Source organism: Carica papaya, chromosome 4 (assembly GCF_054855325.1).
Source record: "Carica papaya isolate Zhongbai chromosome 4, ASM5485532v1, whole genome shotgun sequence".
NCBI classification, from domain to species: domain Eukaryota; kingdom Viridiplantae; phylum Streptophyta; class Magnoliopsida; order Brassicales; family Caricaceae; genus Carica; species Carica papaya.
In genome coordinates this window covers 24,892,217-24,910,569 of record NC_142312.1, presented here as the reverse complement: position 1 = coordinate 24,910,569, position 18,353 = coordinate 24,892,217, and the positions used below count along the sequence as shown (strand labels likewise).

The 18,353-nt window shown below is 34.5% G+C and overlaps 3 protein-coding genes across 5 annotated transcripts; 2 read left to right on the top strand and 1 right to left on the bottom strand.

Moving 5' to 3' along the window:
- The first annotated feature begins 432 nt into the window (after window positions 1-432).
- LOC110806315 (small polypeptide DEVIL 19) lies at window positions 433-1,619 on the top strand. The gene has a single exon (XM_088218373.1). The coding sequence runs from the start codon at window positions 774-776 to the stop codon at window positions 921-923; it is 150 nt and encodes a 49-aa protein (XP_088074499.1). The 5' UTR covers window positions 433-773; the 3' UTR covers window positions 924-1,619.
- A 1,536-nt stretch (window positions 1,620-3,155) lies between these two features.
- On the bottom strand, window positions 3,156-8,514 carry LOC110826448 (Calcineurin-like metallo-phosphoesterase superfamily protein). The gene is made up of 13 exons (XM_088218372.1): window positions 8,258-8,514; window positions 7,171-7,230; window positions 6,923-7,101; window positions 6,639-6,774; window positions 5,958-6,054; window positions 5,244-5,303; window positions 5,075-5,175; window positions 4,899-4,933; window positions 4,746-4,803; window positions 4,419-4,493; window positions 4,189-4,346; window positions 3,841-4,110; window positions 3,156-3,639 (listed from the first exon to the last, which is right to left on the bottom strand). The coding sequence occupies exons 1-13, from the start codon at window positions 8,381-8,383 to the stop codon at window positions 3,390-3,392; spliced, it is 1,605 nt and encodes a 534-aa protein (XP_088074498.1). The 5' UTR covers window positions 8,384-8,514; the 3' UTR covers window positions 3,156-3,389.
- Window positions 8,515-8,902: 388 nt separating this feature from the next.
- LOC110826444 (U3 ribonucleoprotein (Utp) family protein) lies at window positions 8,903-16,382 on the top strand. Of its 3 annotated transcripts, none has more exons than XM_022057089.2 (11): window positions 8,903-9,460; window positions 9,591-9,744; window positions 10,296-10,777; window positions 11,070-11,291; window positions 11,408-11,737; window positions 11,852-12,193; window positions 12,283-12,363; window positions 12,451-12,534; window positions 12,627-12,998; window positions 15,601-15,732; window positions 15,848-16,382. In XM_022057089.2, exons 1-11 carry the CDS (start codon window positions 9,146-9,148, stop codon window positions 16,022-16,024), a joined length of 2,691 nt encoding a protein of 896 aa, XP_021912781.1. In that variant the 5' UTR covers window positions 8,903-9,145; the 3' UTR covers window positions 16,025-16,382. The 3 variants fall into 3 exon arrangements, with proteins under 3 accessions (XP_021912781.1, XP_021912780.1, XP_021912782.1); XM_022057088.2 differs by having other exon boundaries at window positions 12,624-12,998; XM_022057090.2 differs by lacking the exons at window positions 8,903-9,460; window positions 9,591-9,744 and adding an exon at window positions 9,948-10,095 and having other exon boundaries at window positions 12,624-12,998.
- The last annotated feature ends 1,971 nt before the right edge of the window (window positions 16,383-18,353 follow it).

Genomic DNA, 18,353 nt, shown 5'->3' with positions numbered 1-18,353 from the left:
AATAATAAATTAATAAATTCATAAAGAAAAGATTAAGTTTTTAACTTTTTATATTTATATATTTAATTTTTAATATTTAAAATTAAACAATCATGTTTGGATTAGACTGAATCCGTATTATATTCGAGTAAAAAAATTTTGAATTATAGATCAAATAGAGCATTATCTGATCCAGTCTAGTTTAGATCGAATTTATCGGTACAGTCTAATTTTTCGGTGTAAACAGAATAATTCTTACCTCTAAATATCATAAAAGGAAAATGTTCTTTTTTTTTTTTTTTAGAATTTACAAAATCGTGCACACATCACACACCTTGTTTTTCTAACAGTGGTTTTGGTTCTGGATGTTATAACCAAGAAAAATATTAAACTAAGAGCCCACGTTGAGTCCTTCTTCCATGGAATGCTGTATAATCTTACCTTAATTTCCATGCAAATCCCTCAGTTGCCGAGACCTGACCACGTTCATTGTTTACTCTCTATTGCCCCCTTTCCTTTCCTTCATACCCAAGTCAACTTCAGTTTCTTTCTCGGCCTCTGTAAAGATTTGTCTTCCATCTCCATTTTATATTCATTATTATACTTATCTCTATATTTACATATATAAATACTCTCCCTCCTTTAACCCCCGTCTCTGCCTCAACCTACAGCTCTCTACTGAGCCCTTTTCTCTTTTTTTTTTTCTTTATCAAAAGTTTTATCACCTACCTCTTCAATCTATATACATATATATATATATATATAGAGATAGGTAGATAGATAGAAGAGCCGCCATGGCTGAGGTTCTGGTGTCTGGAAAGAGAAAGGGTCATGCCTTCACCAATAAGTGTGCTTCCTTGGTTAACGAGCAACGTGCTCGTCTCTATATCTTGCGCCGCTGCGCCACCATGCTCCTCTGCTGGTATATTCATGGCGACGAGTAGCCTTACTGTTATTTACGTATATATATATATATATATATCTTATATATATCTACCTTAAACTTCATTAAGCTATTCCTTGACGACCCTCCATTAATTGTTTTCTACAATACCTTTGATGGGTCTGGTTAGGGTTCATAGGCTTTGGTGCAGTTTAGTCTACTGCAACAAATTTTCGCTGGTCGAAGTGCAATTCCGTTTCTTTCCATTTTTTCACCTGATGAGAGGAATCCATTGGGTTTTTGGAAGGCACTGAAGACAGGTTTCTTTTGCAGCTGCACTCTGCTTTTTCACTAACCAGATCAACATCAATATCAAGAGCTAATAAACATATATATGGGTTATATATATATATATATATATATATATAGAAACCCAAATACGTACATAATATTATATAATGGAGGGATTCTTTTTAATTGGTTTAATACCAATTAAAAGGTTGTTTGCCTGTTGATTATATCAAGGTTATCACTTGTATACTCTTCTTTCTTTTTCCAATTTTTTTTCTTTTTTTTTTCCTCCTTGTACTCTCTTTTGATTTCTAGGGTTAACACGATGGAGAAGAAGACGTGATTGATAGCCCTGGAAGATGTTCTGGTTCGAATAAAATTCAATAAATGATTTATAATCACCGACTTGTATAATAAAATTTACAGCCACTTATTAATAATAAAAAAAGATGCCTATGATCTTGAATTTAGTTTTTAAAGTGCTTGGGTTGACACCAAGTAAATGTCAAGGAGCTCTTGGTGCCATATATGTATATAATATATATATATATATATATTTAATGGCTGTATATATCAATCTAATACTGATTAGTTAATTACGCATATATATATATATATATATATATGTATATCCACCCATACATATATGTAAATTCTTCATGTGCAGGCATAGTTGTAAAACGTGTAAATACAGGAAATATAAACAAACATTTTAGCTGGTTAATCATATATACAATTCATAAATATACGCACGTAGATACTAGTTGTAAATCAAGATGACAAACAAATATTTGATGAAATTTAATGAAGATAATAACAACACATTTAGGGGTGTCCTTGTCGTGATTGAGCAAAACATGTTCCATGTATGGTTGCCTGTGTTTTTTGAACAACTAAGTATATAACATTGAGAGATTCAGTGCCTATAACATTAAATTTCGTGAAATTAATAATTTAATTTTTTAGTATATTAATTTTATTATATTAATTAATTTAAATTTAATCTCTGCAAATTTATTATATCTTTAAACAAAAAAAAAAAATATTAAGATATAAATATCTAACCTAATCTTTTATTTTTTTTTACAAGGACATTATCTATTAAACTTTCTGCAACATTATTTCTATCAATTTTTTAAAATTAATTTTTATAAAATATTTAATTTAATAAATTAATTCATTAATACATACGATTAAGTTGAATTCAATCTCAACAAATTTATTACGTTTTTAGATAATAAAAAAAATATTATATGATAATTAAATTTCATTAATTAAAATAAATATATCAGATTAAAAACTCAACATAACACTTTATTCTCTAAAACAAATTACTGATTTCTATTAAATTTTGTACAACATTATCTCATCGAACATGAAATTAAGTTGGCAATGCCTAGGTGGGTATATAGTCTCGGCAAGCTGTATCAGGCAAATTCTTGTAAGTTCTCTCCAAAATTTACACAAAAACTTTTTCTCCCATCAAAATTAATACAACCCATATAGGTTTGTGAGTCTTAATTATATCGCCAATTCAAATCACATTCCTACCTCTCACTAACTTTTACGAAAGGCAGCTTGCTATCTCTCCATTATGAGTGTCTATAATATCTGTGCAAAATTAGACTATGAGTTCTCTTAAAGAACAGGCCAGGCACTGAAAGTTGGTCAACTGAATGAAGCTATACATTATTATCTCAGAGGTTTAAAATCTCCAATAAAGATTACAACAACATATCACGAGTGATTGCGATGATCTACTTACTGATCATGCAATGTCTATCAGTGAATTCTATTAGTCCGGAACTTGGGTTCTGGCTTGTTCTGACTTCAGCGCAAGCACAGCAACAGCATTCATGGAACACATTGGCTGAGACAAGGTAAATGAAATGCCAAAGCATAGCAACCATGAATCTTCTTCATAACAAACTGAAATTTGGACATGTTAGACTTTCTTGTTCAAGACAACTCACACCATGCCTTCAGAGATATGCATGGAAACTAAATGCAATTAGGTTGATCTCTCATATTATTCTTAATCTGCAACAATCTTGAAGATCTGTTTATTGGCTGGGAGACAAGTTACTGCTGCTAAGAAATATAGAAAAATCAATAAGATGCTCAGCAGTAAGTACATTTACCCACTTGAACCTCAAATGGGAACTACTTTGGGGATTCAATATTCTTCTGTGCTGTAACCACTTGAATTAGAGAATTAAGATACACAATGCAGATATCATTGATCAATCCAATCCTTAAACAGCAGCATCATGTAGAGAGAAACATTCAGGACAGAAATGACTGTAAGCATCTTAAGTACATGTATTAATCTGTGGAATACGAGCTTTGTCTTTGATTTGCTTGTTCTGAGCAGTAATTTTACCATCGGATCAGATACAGCATCTGCATTTGTTTCTCTACCTACACAGACCTCCACCTCCTCGTTCACATTCTTTCTGGCCGTTGCTCTCATTACAGCATTACCTCTGCCACAAAGGGTAAAGTCAAACAAAAATGAGACAGAAAAGGGGAAAAAGAAACAATTATTTAAATTATGACCACCAAACAAGATAAAGTAAGAGATACCATATCAATAACCAAAATGTGCAACAAGAACCAAACTAATAGTATACAATATGTTTCGCTTTACTAGTATTAATAGTAATGAATATGTTAAGCAGAAGCACCTTTCTGCAAAGCTTCTATCACTGGGACGTTGACTCTTGTTCTCCACTATTTTCTTAATGAGATGCATGGATCCTTCAGCATCCCAGACCATCTCATACTCACAATTCTCATCTTTATTTTTCTCTTTTGTTCCACCTCCGAAAATATTGGAATTTATTACCATTCTACCACACTTAATTAAATCACTAATGGGATGCAGCAGAAAACTGAGCCCAGTCTTTGGCCAAAAGAGGAGAGCAAGCAGGGTGAGAACAAATAGAAAAAGATACCTGACATTTTAAAGCATATTTGAGTTCAGAACAACAACATATAGAAAAACTGAACTAAAACAACCACAAAAGATTTACCATATATAAATATGTGTTTGCATTGGAAGAAAGCACACTTGCGTGAGCACTGATTTTTCTGGATGGGATGCGTTTGGAAGAGGCACATTACTAACAGATAAGAGCATGAAAGATGGATACAAGTTTCCCTGCTGCCAACTCACAGTCCCTAAAGTGTGCTGCACCATCACAATCAATCAAATCACCTAGAAAATTTGAAACTTAAATATGCCAAAAGTCTTGGTGCTTGCCTCTTTTATGGTTCCAGCATGTGTTTCATGGCTCAATGTACACTGATCATGATCATGACCAGATAAAACTAAATCCTGCAAAGGCAAATTATTATTGTAAATTAACTTAAACATGTGTCTTTGTCTTACAATATTTTATTGATGAACTTGCAGGAAATTGCTTGAACTTTTGCACTTTCTGACGAGTACCTTGCAGAGTCTGACACATCATAGAATACTCTATTGTTTGAGACTTTGAATGAGATTACAAAATATAAATGCTCAACTAACCAATTTGGCATCAGGGAAGCATGGATATAAACAAGATCAATTTAAAAATAAACTCACAGGCCTTATCAAGTCCAGCAGTTTTTTTGATGATTCATCAGTGATGTAATTCTGGTACCTGCATTTTTGGGTCAACAGTCACACCAAATTCTCAACTCAAGTAGCTGACTTTAATGGAAAAAATTGCACAAAACACTGAAGTACAATCCTTACAATATTTCTTTTCCATCCAGAGTATGCCGGATCCGCTGAACATGAAAAGGCAAACACATGTAAAAGAACATACCGACAGATGAAGTTCTCAAATACAAAGCTTTGGACTATGGTGACAATCAAAAAGCATATTTGGCTTAGACTTTAACCTAGGTATGGTTATGACAAAGGAATACCTGATTAATAATTGCGGAACCACGCTGAGGGCCGCAGTAAGTCTGATCCGGACGGTATAATGGAATATGGGTTAATAAAACCCTATGATATGATTGGACATCTACAGAAACATGAGATTATTCCTATAAATAATCTTAGCAACCGGGAAGCACAAGTCAAGTCATATACCTGTGGATAAATTTTTGACAAAATCCCAAGCTGCAGAAGTCAGATTTCCTTGGGGGTGTCCTGTACATGATTTAACCACCTTTCTTGTCAATAGAGCATGCAGTATTTACCAATAAACAAAGAAAATAACATGCGCAGCAGATTGCTTCTAATATGATCTTTTTCAAATTCATCACGGTGTTATGTACATTTGCAAGTGCAGTGCATATCCCTTCTATTTCTCCAAGCAAAGCTCTCTGCATCAAACTGCCTAGTGTGCTGGCTTGACCTTTCATGACACGAGACAGAATAATGCAGCTGGAATGGAGAGCTTACTTCTGGTTCTTTTTTTTATAATTTTTTGGCTAAAAGAGGAAGATATATAATTAAGAAGAGCAGGAAGGTACAAAGATAAACTTACTTCTGGTTCTTGAATCAACACACTGGCACAGGTTAAATGAAAAAGTTAAACAGAGGTTTGGATTCCATTTTATTTTCAGGGGCCATGAGGCAGTGTAGGAGATTGACCATCCCAGTTCTATGTTGAGGATAAAAATATCAAGTTAGATTACTCTATAGCACAAAGCAAACACCGGTAGGCTTGCCAATATTACAGGCTACATCCACGCTATCAGTTCGTTAAAAAAATATCTACCCAGTTTTGCTGCTAATGTTACACTATCACATTCATGAGATTAAAAAGCAAGTAGACAGATAAACAGCTCTCTTATTTACCGTCTAAAACTTGCGCATCAATAGCAATAAACTCAAAATTTCCAGCTGTAAATCGAAAATTTCTAATCCCGAATTCTTGTTCATAGCGTTTGATGACCTGCATAAACATCCAAGTAGCTTAAGAAGCAAACAAAACCAATACTAAAAAATTACAGTCTTTGAAAAGCATATTCATATTTATCAACCATATGACAAGAGATTGGGAATGAGAAATGTAGACACAAAAATGACAGCAAATCTGTTAAAATTGAGAAATAGAAACAGTTTAAGATCAGAGTAGTCATAAAAACCTATATCCACCAAAAAAACAGACCATTCTAAACACTATCATTATTCTTCACATAAATGTTATAAACCTTAGTACATAACAATTTGCACCTTCCTTGTGATAGAAAAGTATGTAGAGTTATTGGAGAACTAGTATTATGCTTTATTCACTCAAAGTGCAATCACAATTTAACTCTCCGTAATTATGACATAGCAAACATGTCCCCCTAGAATGTTCATTCTGTACCTCTTAACATTTTTCCGACATGGCCGTCTCCTTTCATTTTTATTATTGTTGTTATTTTTGCTTACAAATTTGAATTATTACTGAAACATCATCATACCAACACTCTGGACTTCCAAGATTCGTAGTCCTAAAATCAAGGCAGTATTATAGATAAGATATCAGTGTACCTCTGGCCTATCAGAGTAAATTGCTGAATAGCCAGTATCATGGTTTCCAGGAATATAGTAAACTGGTACATCACTAATTTGTCCTTGCCTACTCAGACCAAATATATGTTTAAAGCGGCTCAAAGATTCCTGCCATCTGACAAAACAAAGAACATCATGGGCATTTTGCAATTAAAAAAATTTCTAACAGTAGGAAATGTTTGCCATTTTTTGGTTTATTGATCCAAAATAATGTGCTGCTAAGTATTTAACTTAGAAATGAATAATTAGGTTCTAGCCCTTACTCTTCATCTGATAAATAAGGTCCTCCATCAAAATAATCGCCCAAAAACAAAATTATATCTGGTTTGAAAGGCATGATTGATGAAAAGAATGCTCTGCGCATGTATATATCAGTGTAGAACTGTGCAATCTCCAAAGCAACTGATTTTGGAGCCAGATGATGGGAAGTTTTATCCATAAGCTGTTAAAGGTTGATCCGTATCAGAACATAGTTTCAATTGAATAGAAATGCACAGAAAGAAGAGCAAACCTGTGGATCGGCAATAACAGCAATTTTTGTATAGTTGCTAGGATCTCTTAGTCCATCCATCTGAATTGCAAATCTATTAAATGTCAGTACATCAAAAAGCTAGCATGCTTTCATAGGGATTGCCAAATGTGTGCATATACTTTTCTGTTTATATTCCCACATCTTTGAAAATCTGTGGTTGCCGAGAGATTGGATAACAAGCAAAGCTGTAATTTAGACCATGGTGGCTTTGCGTTCAATAGCAATTGTTCTTATTAGGTTCCCCTAAATAATGGGACTATTGATGTGAACTTGTTTGTGAAGACATGGGCAAATGAAATAAACTATAAATACAATAAGGAATAATAGTATGACTACGTAGACCCACTATAACTTCAACATAAAACTCCTGAGTGATGGCATAGAATATACTCTATCATGAAGTTGAAATATCTCATTTTTCACTGAATACTTAAAACTGGCACCCAACAAGAATCCCCAAAAGGTATAAGCAGTTTGCAACGTTTTGATATATTTAAATTCCAGAGCAATAGTAAGTCTCATGCTTTCCTTCCTGCCTCTTCTCTCTAAAGGAAAATATACGCCAGGTAGGCTGATGAGAAACTTTCTAATTTATGCGCACAAGGTGAACCATAAATTAGACATGCTAAGTTTCAGGATAATATTAGTAGAACATCATATTGAGTGCATCAAGAAAATGGAAATATAAGATGACAAATTGGACTAGTCTAAAATCTTGATAAGCTAAAAGTCATTGGTCATTCTAAGCCCCTTATGTGAATTCGTTTCCGTTTTCAGCTGATCCCAGCCACATTCAGGTCAAAATCTTCTACAGCCTGAACCTTTGGTAAGGGATGACCAAATTGAAAACGAAGCAGCGATAACGAAGCAGAAATCTATAAACCTAGGGCTTGACAATAGGTGGTCTCAAACAGTAGTTCCCCAACGGGACAAGAAATTGATCAAATGCGAAGCAAAATCCTTGGTTTCGTGTCTGATCCCCGTTAATGTACATATGACAAAATCCCGACGAGAATAAAATTTTGATTATACGAGAAAGAAATGGACATCGAAGGATTAAACGCACCTGGATATGATGATGAGGCCAGGTACACAGCCGGAGAGGCAACCAAAAAGTAAACATCTCGCCGTAGAGAAGAGTGATCGCCCATACTATACACAGCACGAATGTTAGCTTCTGATGCTGCTTCATTTTCTTTCTCTTGATCTCTCTCTAGCTTCTCATCAAATTTACGAGAAGGACGACTCTGACTGATATCAGTCCTGTGAAAGTTCCATGAATATGATAAGAAAAATTGGTCAAGCAAATTACTTTGTTTTTATTCTGGAAGGGAAGAGGTTGACTAAGAACATATTATTAAGAAAAAGTAATTTAAATATATTCATTAATATAATTATTAATTATTATATTTTGAGTAATTAATAGAATTGTATAATCGAATTTAAATATTTTAATAAATCGAATTTAAATATATTAATATTATTAATAATATAATTCTAATTTATTACTATATTTTAATAGAATTACTAAAAACTCTGGTTTTGAGAAATTAAATTATTAAATTTTAATTTATTGAATTAATATAATTAAGTAATGTTTAAAATAATTTGATAAAAGACTGTAAATAAAAAACTTATTATTAATTGTAATGTAAATAAAAAATAATTAGAAAAAAGAAAAAATAAAAAGGGTATCATCCATGTCACCGATGGTTTACATGTGTATCCCAATGAGAGTAGGGTTTCGGTAGAACAAAGAAGACCGGGGTTTAATGAGAGCGGAGAGAATCGGGGTACACAGAGGAGCACTCGTCTGAAATTCAGGCTAAGAATCAGCTCTCCATTAATTTAGATTTCAGCTCTTTCTAATCTTGGAAGCTTCGCAAGCTAGTTTGCTGCTTATTTATCACAGGCCGTCTCTGTCGCTGTTGCTATCTCTCTCTCTTTCGCAGCTATGGTAGAGAAGAAGAGGAAAACAAGAGATGAACCTAAAACTATGAGAACAAAGAAGAAATCGAATGTGAAGAGTGGCCGCGATAGGACCAAAAAGAAAACTGGTCCCCGGCTACCTAATTCGTTGCGGAAGGAGCTTGATCGTGCCGAATTTAACCCAAACAGTCCACTGAACAGCGAAGATGAAGAAATCGATTCGGATGAAGGTAACTATGTGTATGAGTACGAGGAGAAACTGCCGGAGGAGGAGACTCTGAAGAACCATAGATTTGACCCTGTAGAGAACTATGAGTACGAGTTGCCTGCGAAATTCAAGGTTTGCCACGCATTCCTAGTTTTAGCGATAGTTTAAGTGTTTCTCTTGCTGCTGTCACTACATGGGTAAATACATATTTGTTCATTCGTTAAGAATTTGTGGTATGCGTGTGTATGTTTTGTTTTTGTAGGATGAAAACGTGTTATCAGATGACGATAATGATGAATTCTTTGGTGGTCACGAGGAAGGAGACAACAAGTCTAGAGGTGCTGAAGAGGAAGATGACGAAAAGCATATGAGAATGTTGGAAGGAATCACTGGAATGCCAAGTGAGGTTTTTGGAGGTAATAATTGACTGAGATTTGTTTCAATGTACAAATTTAGTTTTTCAATAAGCATATTGGATCTTGTTCTCGTCTAACCTTATTCATTCCTTGGTGATTTGTATGTGTAAAATATCGATATAGTCCTCGTTAGCAGTTATTAAAATCACAAATTTGAATACTGTGCTTTAACTTGGCAGGCATTTTCTAAATTCTCATGCTTAGATGTGCAATTGTTGATTCTGGAAAATTTTGTTGCCATTCTTCCAATGGAACTATGCTGAACTTGGGAATTTTATCCTCTATCTTTGGAAATTGTTATGATTATTTTTGGAAGGCTGAGCATACTCTTCTCTATGAGGAAGATTTAAGGTAGCTTAATGATATTTTGCCCAAGTATCTTCTGTAATTGTGTTGTGTGCTTTAGATTCTTGTACATGGTTGCACTCCCTTGGTGCCTTTTGTACGAAATCCTTTTTCATTTTCTCCTTAATGAAAGAAAAAGAAAGAACGGTAGGTTATCTTTTAACTCTTTTTTTATTTTCTGCTTACCCATATGGTATTGTTGCCAGGTAAGAAGATGAAGAGAAACAATGTTGTTATGTCAGAGCCTTATCCTGAGTCTGAATACAATCCTACTCGTGACATTCTGGATGGTCATAACAGCATTACAATTCAAGATCTTCTTGAGCCTCTTCAAGGAAAAACTGGGTTTAGCAAACTTAGAAAGAGAATGGAGCAATTTGAGAAGAATTCTATGCCTATCCATGCTCCTCTTCCAAAGCCAGATCGAGAGAAGCTTGAGAGGAAGGCAGTGAAAGAACAAATGACAAAGGAACTTAATAAATGGGGGCCCTCAGTCAAGAGGAATAGAGAGGCACCGACTATTTTTTTTGATGAAGATGTTGACCTGGGGTTTTCAACTGTGGGGGCAATAGCTTCAGAATTTGAAGCTAGAACTGAATTTGAGAAGAAAATGGCTTCTTTAGTTTATGATCAGAAAGTTATGGAAGCTCACAAAGAAGATGGTGCCAGGCTCCTTGAGTTAAATGAGGTTTGTAGATGTTTAGTTTCTTAAAGTTTGGTTTGTCTTCTTGGTTCACAGTCCCTCCAGTTTTCACCAGATGTTATGTATAGCATTTGCAATTTGAGTATGATTTTTAAGTTTCTGGCATATTTTAAAGCATTGAAAATTTTCTGCCTTTCCACTATAACTCTAGTCTTACGTTTTGTAGTGTATGTATTATTAAAGCATTTGTCTTCCTAGTATCATGCCAGTTGCTCCAAATTTTGACTCTAATTATACAAATCTGGGTTTAATTACTTGGTTTGATTTATCTTGGCAGGTATCTGTTGAAGATCATGTAAAATACCGAGATCATATAGCTAAAATGCGCAGCCTTCTTTTCCGCCATGAACTGAAAAGTAAACGCATAAAGAAGATCAAGTCTAAAACATATCATCGCTTGAGGAACAAAGATAGAAGGAAAGCAGAGTCGGTAGAAATGCTGATGGATCCAGAGGCAACTAAAGAACAGTTAATGAAGCAGGAGTTCAAACGGGCTGAGGTAACTTGTGATTTTGCTTCTGTGATGTATTAAATGCAGCTTTTATAGGAGGTAGTACCCTATGACAATTGAAGAGAACCCAGTCTTACTTCGGTTCTCTATTATATGTGATGCAGGAACGTATGACTCTAAGGCATAAAAATAAGTCAAAGTGGGCAAAGCATGTTTTAAAACTTGGTTTGAATGCCCGGGATGAAGGAACTCGAGCAGCAATAACTGAGCAGCTCCATTTGCATGCTACTTTGACCAGAAAGATGAACACTATGAAGGAAGGCAGCAGCAGCAGTGATGATAGTAGCGATGAGGATGATGTTGATGGAGATCCATCTTCTTTGGACCAGAATGCTTCATCTAACTTGTTGGCAAAAGCAAAGGAAAAAACACTTAAAGTATTAGAAGAGGATGATGAAGTGCCCAATTCTGGGTTGCTTTCTTTACCTTTCATGGTATTCACTTAATACTCATACTCATCCAAGTCTGTAAACTTTTTAATCGGATTAATTATATTCCTTTAGAATATTTGTTTATTTTAATCTTTCTGCTCAATTGGTTTTGCATAGGTGCGGGGATCAAAGAAAAGAAATGAAGCAGCTCTTGAAGAAGCTAAGCTTGCTCTTCGGGAGTATGAAGAGTTGGAGGGTAAAGATAACATGGCAGATTCCAATGTTGGCACTGTTAGTGGGAGAAGGGTATTTGGTACCACCAGAAAAGAAGTTGCAAAACCAAATCATAAAATGAGAACAGATAAGTTCTATGGTACTAGTGATAGTGAAGATGACCAGGAAGCTAGAGAAGATAGTGATGTCGGGAATGGCAAAAATAATAATTTTGAGAAGGGTGTAGGTGATATTTCTGATTTACCTAATGAAGGCACCGACTTCCATCAAGATTCTGTACTCGAGGTAATTGAGTTTCTAGTTTGTTTTACTCACTGTGTTTTGTGCCACATCTTTCTTTATAAGCTGATAAAATTTTGTGATTATGTTGACAGAATTATGATGATATTGTTGGGAATCCAGGTGTCAAGACAACTTACGATGTTGCCATTTTTGCATCAGGCACTTGGAAGAAGGTAATATTCACCATTCCTCTTCATGTGAAATTAATGCATTTGAAGGAATTGAATGTCCTTATAGAAACCTGTGTATGCCATGCGCAGATGAAAGATGGAAGCCAAGTTGGTACTAATGTCAAGGACCCTCTGAAGGTTGGGGAACCTGCTCTGCCCAATAGAGACTTAGTGGTATAATTTCTTTCCAATTGTTTGTTTTGCCAGATTTTCTATGGGATCTGCCACTTATTTTTCTCATGTTTCTCTGCTTGAAATCTAAGAAGGAAGCAGGAGAGGAAAATGATTCAGACAGTGAAGGACAAATGGTTGATGGGATGTTGTCTTCTAGCCAAGAAGCATCTTATGAGCTTCCTTCTCAAGCAGAGCTTATTCACCATGCTTTTGCAGGAGATGATGTGGAAGAAGAATTTGAGAAGGATAAGCAAGAGATTCTGAATGAGGAAGTTCCTGAACCTGAAAAGCCTGTTCTACTCCCTGGTTGGGGCCAGTGGACCAATATACAGCAAAAGAAAGGTTTACCTTCGTGGATGTTGAAGGAGCATGATGATGCAAGGAGGAAGAGAGAGCAAACTCTCAAAAATAGGAAGGATGCACATCTCAAACATGTTGTTATAACTGAGAAGATGGATAAGAAGGTCAGTAACCTTTTTACTAAATTAATTTCACATGCTTCACTGGTTGATTAAAATCTTGCTGGAATTTGTTGTGGACAACATCATAATTCTATTGTCTCTGAAGACAGTCTCAGTACGAGCTTAATTCCTAATTGAAGCAATTTGTGGTGTAGACAACATAACTTTGAACTGTGGTTTTGAATTAATTGGACCATCAAATTTGATAGAAAATTTGAAATGAAGATTATGTATCATTCAAAATCCAATTGTGTAAACTAAAACTTTAACAAAGACAAATTAAGATTGGTCTTGTACAAAAATCTAATTTATCAAAATCATTTTTTCTTTGAGAATATTATTTCAAAAAAAAATTCTTTGAGAATAAGATCAATCTTTTATGGTCTGGTACGAGTAAGGTATGGATAGATCCTTTTGGTTAGGTGACATATGTCGCTTTTTGCCTAAAGAAGTTATGGTATTTGTATCAGGAATCTAATGTCTTAAAACAAGTTTCTACTTTCCACTGATGATGGCAGTTTCCTTTCAAATTGTTTTCTTTGTAGCACAAAGGAATTGAGAGTAAATATGGGTTGGTTGCAAAGGAATGGTTGGGACTGTAAAGCTACAATTACCAACCCATAGGAGCCCTTAGAAGTCTGTCTCTCATCTCTATGATCTCTTCATTCCTTTTACCATTTAGGAGTAGGTGATGGCTCCCGCAGTTTGTTTTGAAAAGATATTTAGATTAGTGATGTACCACGTCTAACCTATTTCCCACACTTTTTAAACCTTTCCTTTCTGGGATAATACACCTACCCATCACTTTATTGATCAACATGATGGACATGTGTCTTGGAGTTGTTTTAGCTTGGAAATTTGTATGATTATGGAGCTGATGATATGCGTTTGAGCATTCTTTAGCCTTTTACTGTCTCTTCACAACCTGATAGCAAATTTTGACTTTAGATTCTTCGAGCTTGTGCACTTGCAAGTCTACCTAGCTAACCCGTACCCGTAACTCTAGCCATCACAATTAGATTCTCACTGGTGCTTTTTGAAAGTCTAAAGCTCCCTCTAGGGTTAAGGATTTTTCTAGGGTTTAGGATTTTGTTTGAATTGCTGTACAGCAGAGGCTCAACAAAAATGATTTGTTGCAAGTTCGCAGATCCAACACTGCTCTTTCTCCAGACGTGAGCCATGTGTTTCAAGGAGGCTGAGTCTGTTGCGATCTCTTTTTGTAGATGACTTGGAGACTTTGGCCTAAGGTTTCTTCTGGAAACATGTCGGTTGCACCTCCTTCTGCAGTGTTTCCTCTATACATTTCTCACTAAGGTGCATTGGTGGAAGCTTTCCTTTCTGGTTTATGGGAGTTGTGGCTGGAGCAAAATGCTAGATTCTCCGAAGATCATTACTTTCCTCTTTGGGACAAATTGAGTTCTTTCACTTTTACCAAGGTTCATGGATACTATAGGGACATCTCTTTGGCTATTGTACGTAGGGATTGGAATGAGGTGTCACATTGATTTTGCTGTGTTTCTTTCTCTTTTTTGTGCTTTTTGTTTGTTCGCATAGGAGGATTTGTCATCGCTTTTGTACTTATTCTTCCTCTATTTATAGTACTGTTTGTATAAAAAAGGTTAAATTACAAAGAAGTTCTTGGATTTTGGAACTAATTGCAATTAGATCCATTAGTTGAAAGACTTGCAACTCAATTCCTGTGTTAAAATTACTGAAGGAACACATAAGTATTTGTTTTTCTCAATAGATACATGAAAAACTCATTTGAAAAAAGCCACAAACTTTTGAAGAAAAATGTAAATTTTTTGCCAAATTTTGAGATCATGGGGAAATGCTATTGGAAAAACTTGATAGGCTAAAATCTCTCCCCAATTCTTGTCAATATTCTGTCATTTTCTTCAGGATTATTTTTTTAAAAAAGTTTTAGAGGATATTGTCATGTGTCTTCTTGAAATTGCTTCAATTATAATCTTAACAGCTGCAATTAGTTTATTATTGGATTGAGTTGTGATATTTATTCATCATGTAGGGATTCAATCCTATTGTTTTGCCTTCTTTCATCCAATATTAGTTTTTCTCTTTGCTTATCTTCTGTATTTTCTTTGAAAGAATTCTTCTGCTTTGAATTTAAAATTATGTAAAAATTGCACTCAAAGCTTCCCTTAAATTCTTTTTGTTGCTATCTTTCCCTCCTTACATCTGCTATATTAAATTCAAACTTTTTTTTACTGTTTCTTCGTTCCTCCTTTCTCTCTACTTTACACCCTTATCCTTCTCCTTCCGTTATCTCTTTTTGTCTCTTTGAATTTCGCAACTAAAAGAGTTGGGACAACAGTTCCACATGGTCATATCTTTCTCCTTATCTTTTTTCTCATCTCTCTTTAGTGACCTTGTTTCCACCCCAGTTCCTTTACCCAGCTTGTCTTACTAGTCAAGTTACTCAAGCCAAACCACGACAGCAGTGGGGCAACCTTTTGAGTATAATCCATCTGAAAAGCTGTTCTTTCTATTTAAATCACACAAATTCAATATTGTAGTTGTAGATAATAGAAGCCTGATATTTCTTCTGAGAGGAAGTCTGATTTTTCTGTATCTGGATTTGCAGGCTGAGAAACTACACACAAAAACTTTGCCTTACCCATTTACATCTAAAGAAGCTTTTGAGCAGAGCATACGAATGCCAATTGGACCAGAGTTCAACCCAGCAACTGCTATTGGAGCTCTTAATCAACCTGAAGTGAGTTCCTTAATCTAAAGCATCACATGCTAGATATTGACTATCCTTTTTCCACTCAGGCTGTCCGTGATTGTGGGATGAATTTGTTGTTTCTGATGTCTGATGTTTACTGCAGGTGGTGAAGAAACGAGGGTTGATTATAAAACCAATTAAGTTCGAGGAACTGAATCCACATGAAAAAGGAGAGGATCACATGAGAAATCGACCGAAACCTAAACAGAAGGTGAACAAAGATAAAGTTAATGGAAGCCAAAATCACACAAAGAAGAAGGCAACTGGCAGGGCTATCTAACACATTCTTTTCATTCAGGCTAGCTCTTTTTTACTCTCCTTGGTTGTATTGATAATCTCTGGTCTTCATAGTTTTGTATGAAGCAGAGCCAGTAGTATTAAGGTTCTAGATTCTTTGCTAGTAAGTTTGAGGGTGAAATACTGGTGTTATGTAGTCAATTTTGATGATGAGTATGTAGATTAGAGCCAGAGGCAGAGAGCTGTTTTAGTAACTTGAACCTTTGTGTTCATTCGAAGATCAAAATTGTGGAATACAAAAATACTCAGAGATGAAGTCGTTGTGCCAGATAAATCTCTGATTTATGCTTCTCATGCTTTACAACTATTTTATTATTTTATAATAAATTACAATTTCATTCTCTTTGGTTTCATCTCATTATAATTCACAAAGTGGTTTCTTTTAGTATAATCCATGTGTAATTTTATTTTTCATCGTTTTGGAAAAACCCTTTTGTTATTTTAAGTTGTTATCCTACATATTTTTTTTCTTTGTTTTAGTTTACTTGACTCTGAATTTGGCTTGCTCTTGATTAAAATTTTAGATATATGAAAATGTTTCTTACAAGTTAAAATGGTATATAAAATAATAGAAATTAAATTACAAGACTGAATTGCAAAAGATACAAAATATAAAATTTAATATAACTAACGAGACATTTAAAAAAGAAATAATCACATCACGTTTGTATGAGGATTAGTAAAAGAATTTTAAAAAAATAAAAAAATTTCATAGTTTTCTTTCCATCTGTTTCTCTTGAACCAAACATAGTCCAAAAATAATATACGCGGAGTCCATCAGACTTCCCTTGCGTCAGCATATAATTTCTGGAGCTGAAGAGAAAAGGAAAGATTTTGAAAATATGGGTGATGACGCCATGAACCCTCGTGTCACTTCAGGTGATAAACTTTGGAGAGGTGAAGACCTCAGTGACCGTAAAGTAAGAGCCTTTTAGATATCTGCAAGAGGGTTCAGGGTTCTACTTTTTAATGCCTATGCTCAAGCTATTATGCCCACCAGCATTCAACTTTCTGTTTGGTATTTCACTTTTTCTCTTATATCTCCCTGATCAGTATATGTGATATTTGGATTTCATCATAGAATAGTGAAGGAAGAGATCTTTTTATTGCTTGGAGGGCGTATGTTAGCTCTTATTCAATTTGCACATCAAGTGTTTGATGTTATGCCTTCATTACAGTTTCTCGTTTGGTCAGCTCATTGTTCTTCAAATGAAATTGATTGAATAAATAGAGAAATTTATCTGTTTAAGATTATTATCTGATTTTAAGTGATTCCATGTTTCTCCTCGGTGTACATGTTAAGACCCAGTTGTAATCCTACATAAACGTAATGCAAGGGAGTTTTCTCTTTGAAGAGAAAAAAGAAAACCAAATTCATAAAATGCTAGTATGCTTTTGCTTAAATAATTTTCTATTTCTATTCACTTATTCAATTTTAGTATTTTGCAAGTAGAAATATAACATTTCAGACCTTTTACAGTTGCTAACATGAGAGTTTAACCGCTATTTATGATACTAACATCTTCCTGCTTACGCTATGTTTATAATAAATTTAAACTTTTTAAGGAATTTTTTTTAAATTTAAATTTAACTCAATCATAAGATAATGAACAAAAAAATAAGATAATGAAAATTTCTCCGAGAAAAAGTGGAGTCCTATGGAATAGAAAGATTAGATTCCAAATTCATCAAAATTTCAATAAAATTTCGAATAGGTCTTTTGGGTTCCACTTGAAATTCCATTTAAGATTATATTTTTTTCGTCTACTACAATTTGCACCATCTTCTAAACTAAATGTAAATTCATAAATAAATTTCACCTGATTTATGAATTTCCTCCAAACATAAGATCAATGATTATTGCAGCACTCTCGATGCTTAACACTCTCAATGCTTAATACATGTTTCTCATTCCATTGCACACTTAAAGCTTTTTTTTTTCAGCCTAAAAAAGAAGTTTTTTTTTCTTGTTTGTGCCAGTAATATTCAACATTAGTCCTTTGCTTTGTTGGTTATGAGATTAATTTTTACTTTCAATTCTTCCCCATCTCTAAGTCATGACTCATAAAGGAACTTTTTTCCAAAAGAACAAGCTGAAGCATCTGCCTGAGACTCGCTTTTCTCTCATTTAAGGGTTTTTTTTTTATCTCGTAATTGAATTCTTTGCAATACATTTCTCTGATGGAAGGTTAGAAGGAAGACCAAAAAACTCAGAAGATCCAGAGTGCAGTTTTCTCGACCGGCCCTTTTTTTTTATCAAATAACTCGACTGACACATTTCAAGGCTCAGTTTTTGAACCTTATATTAGTCT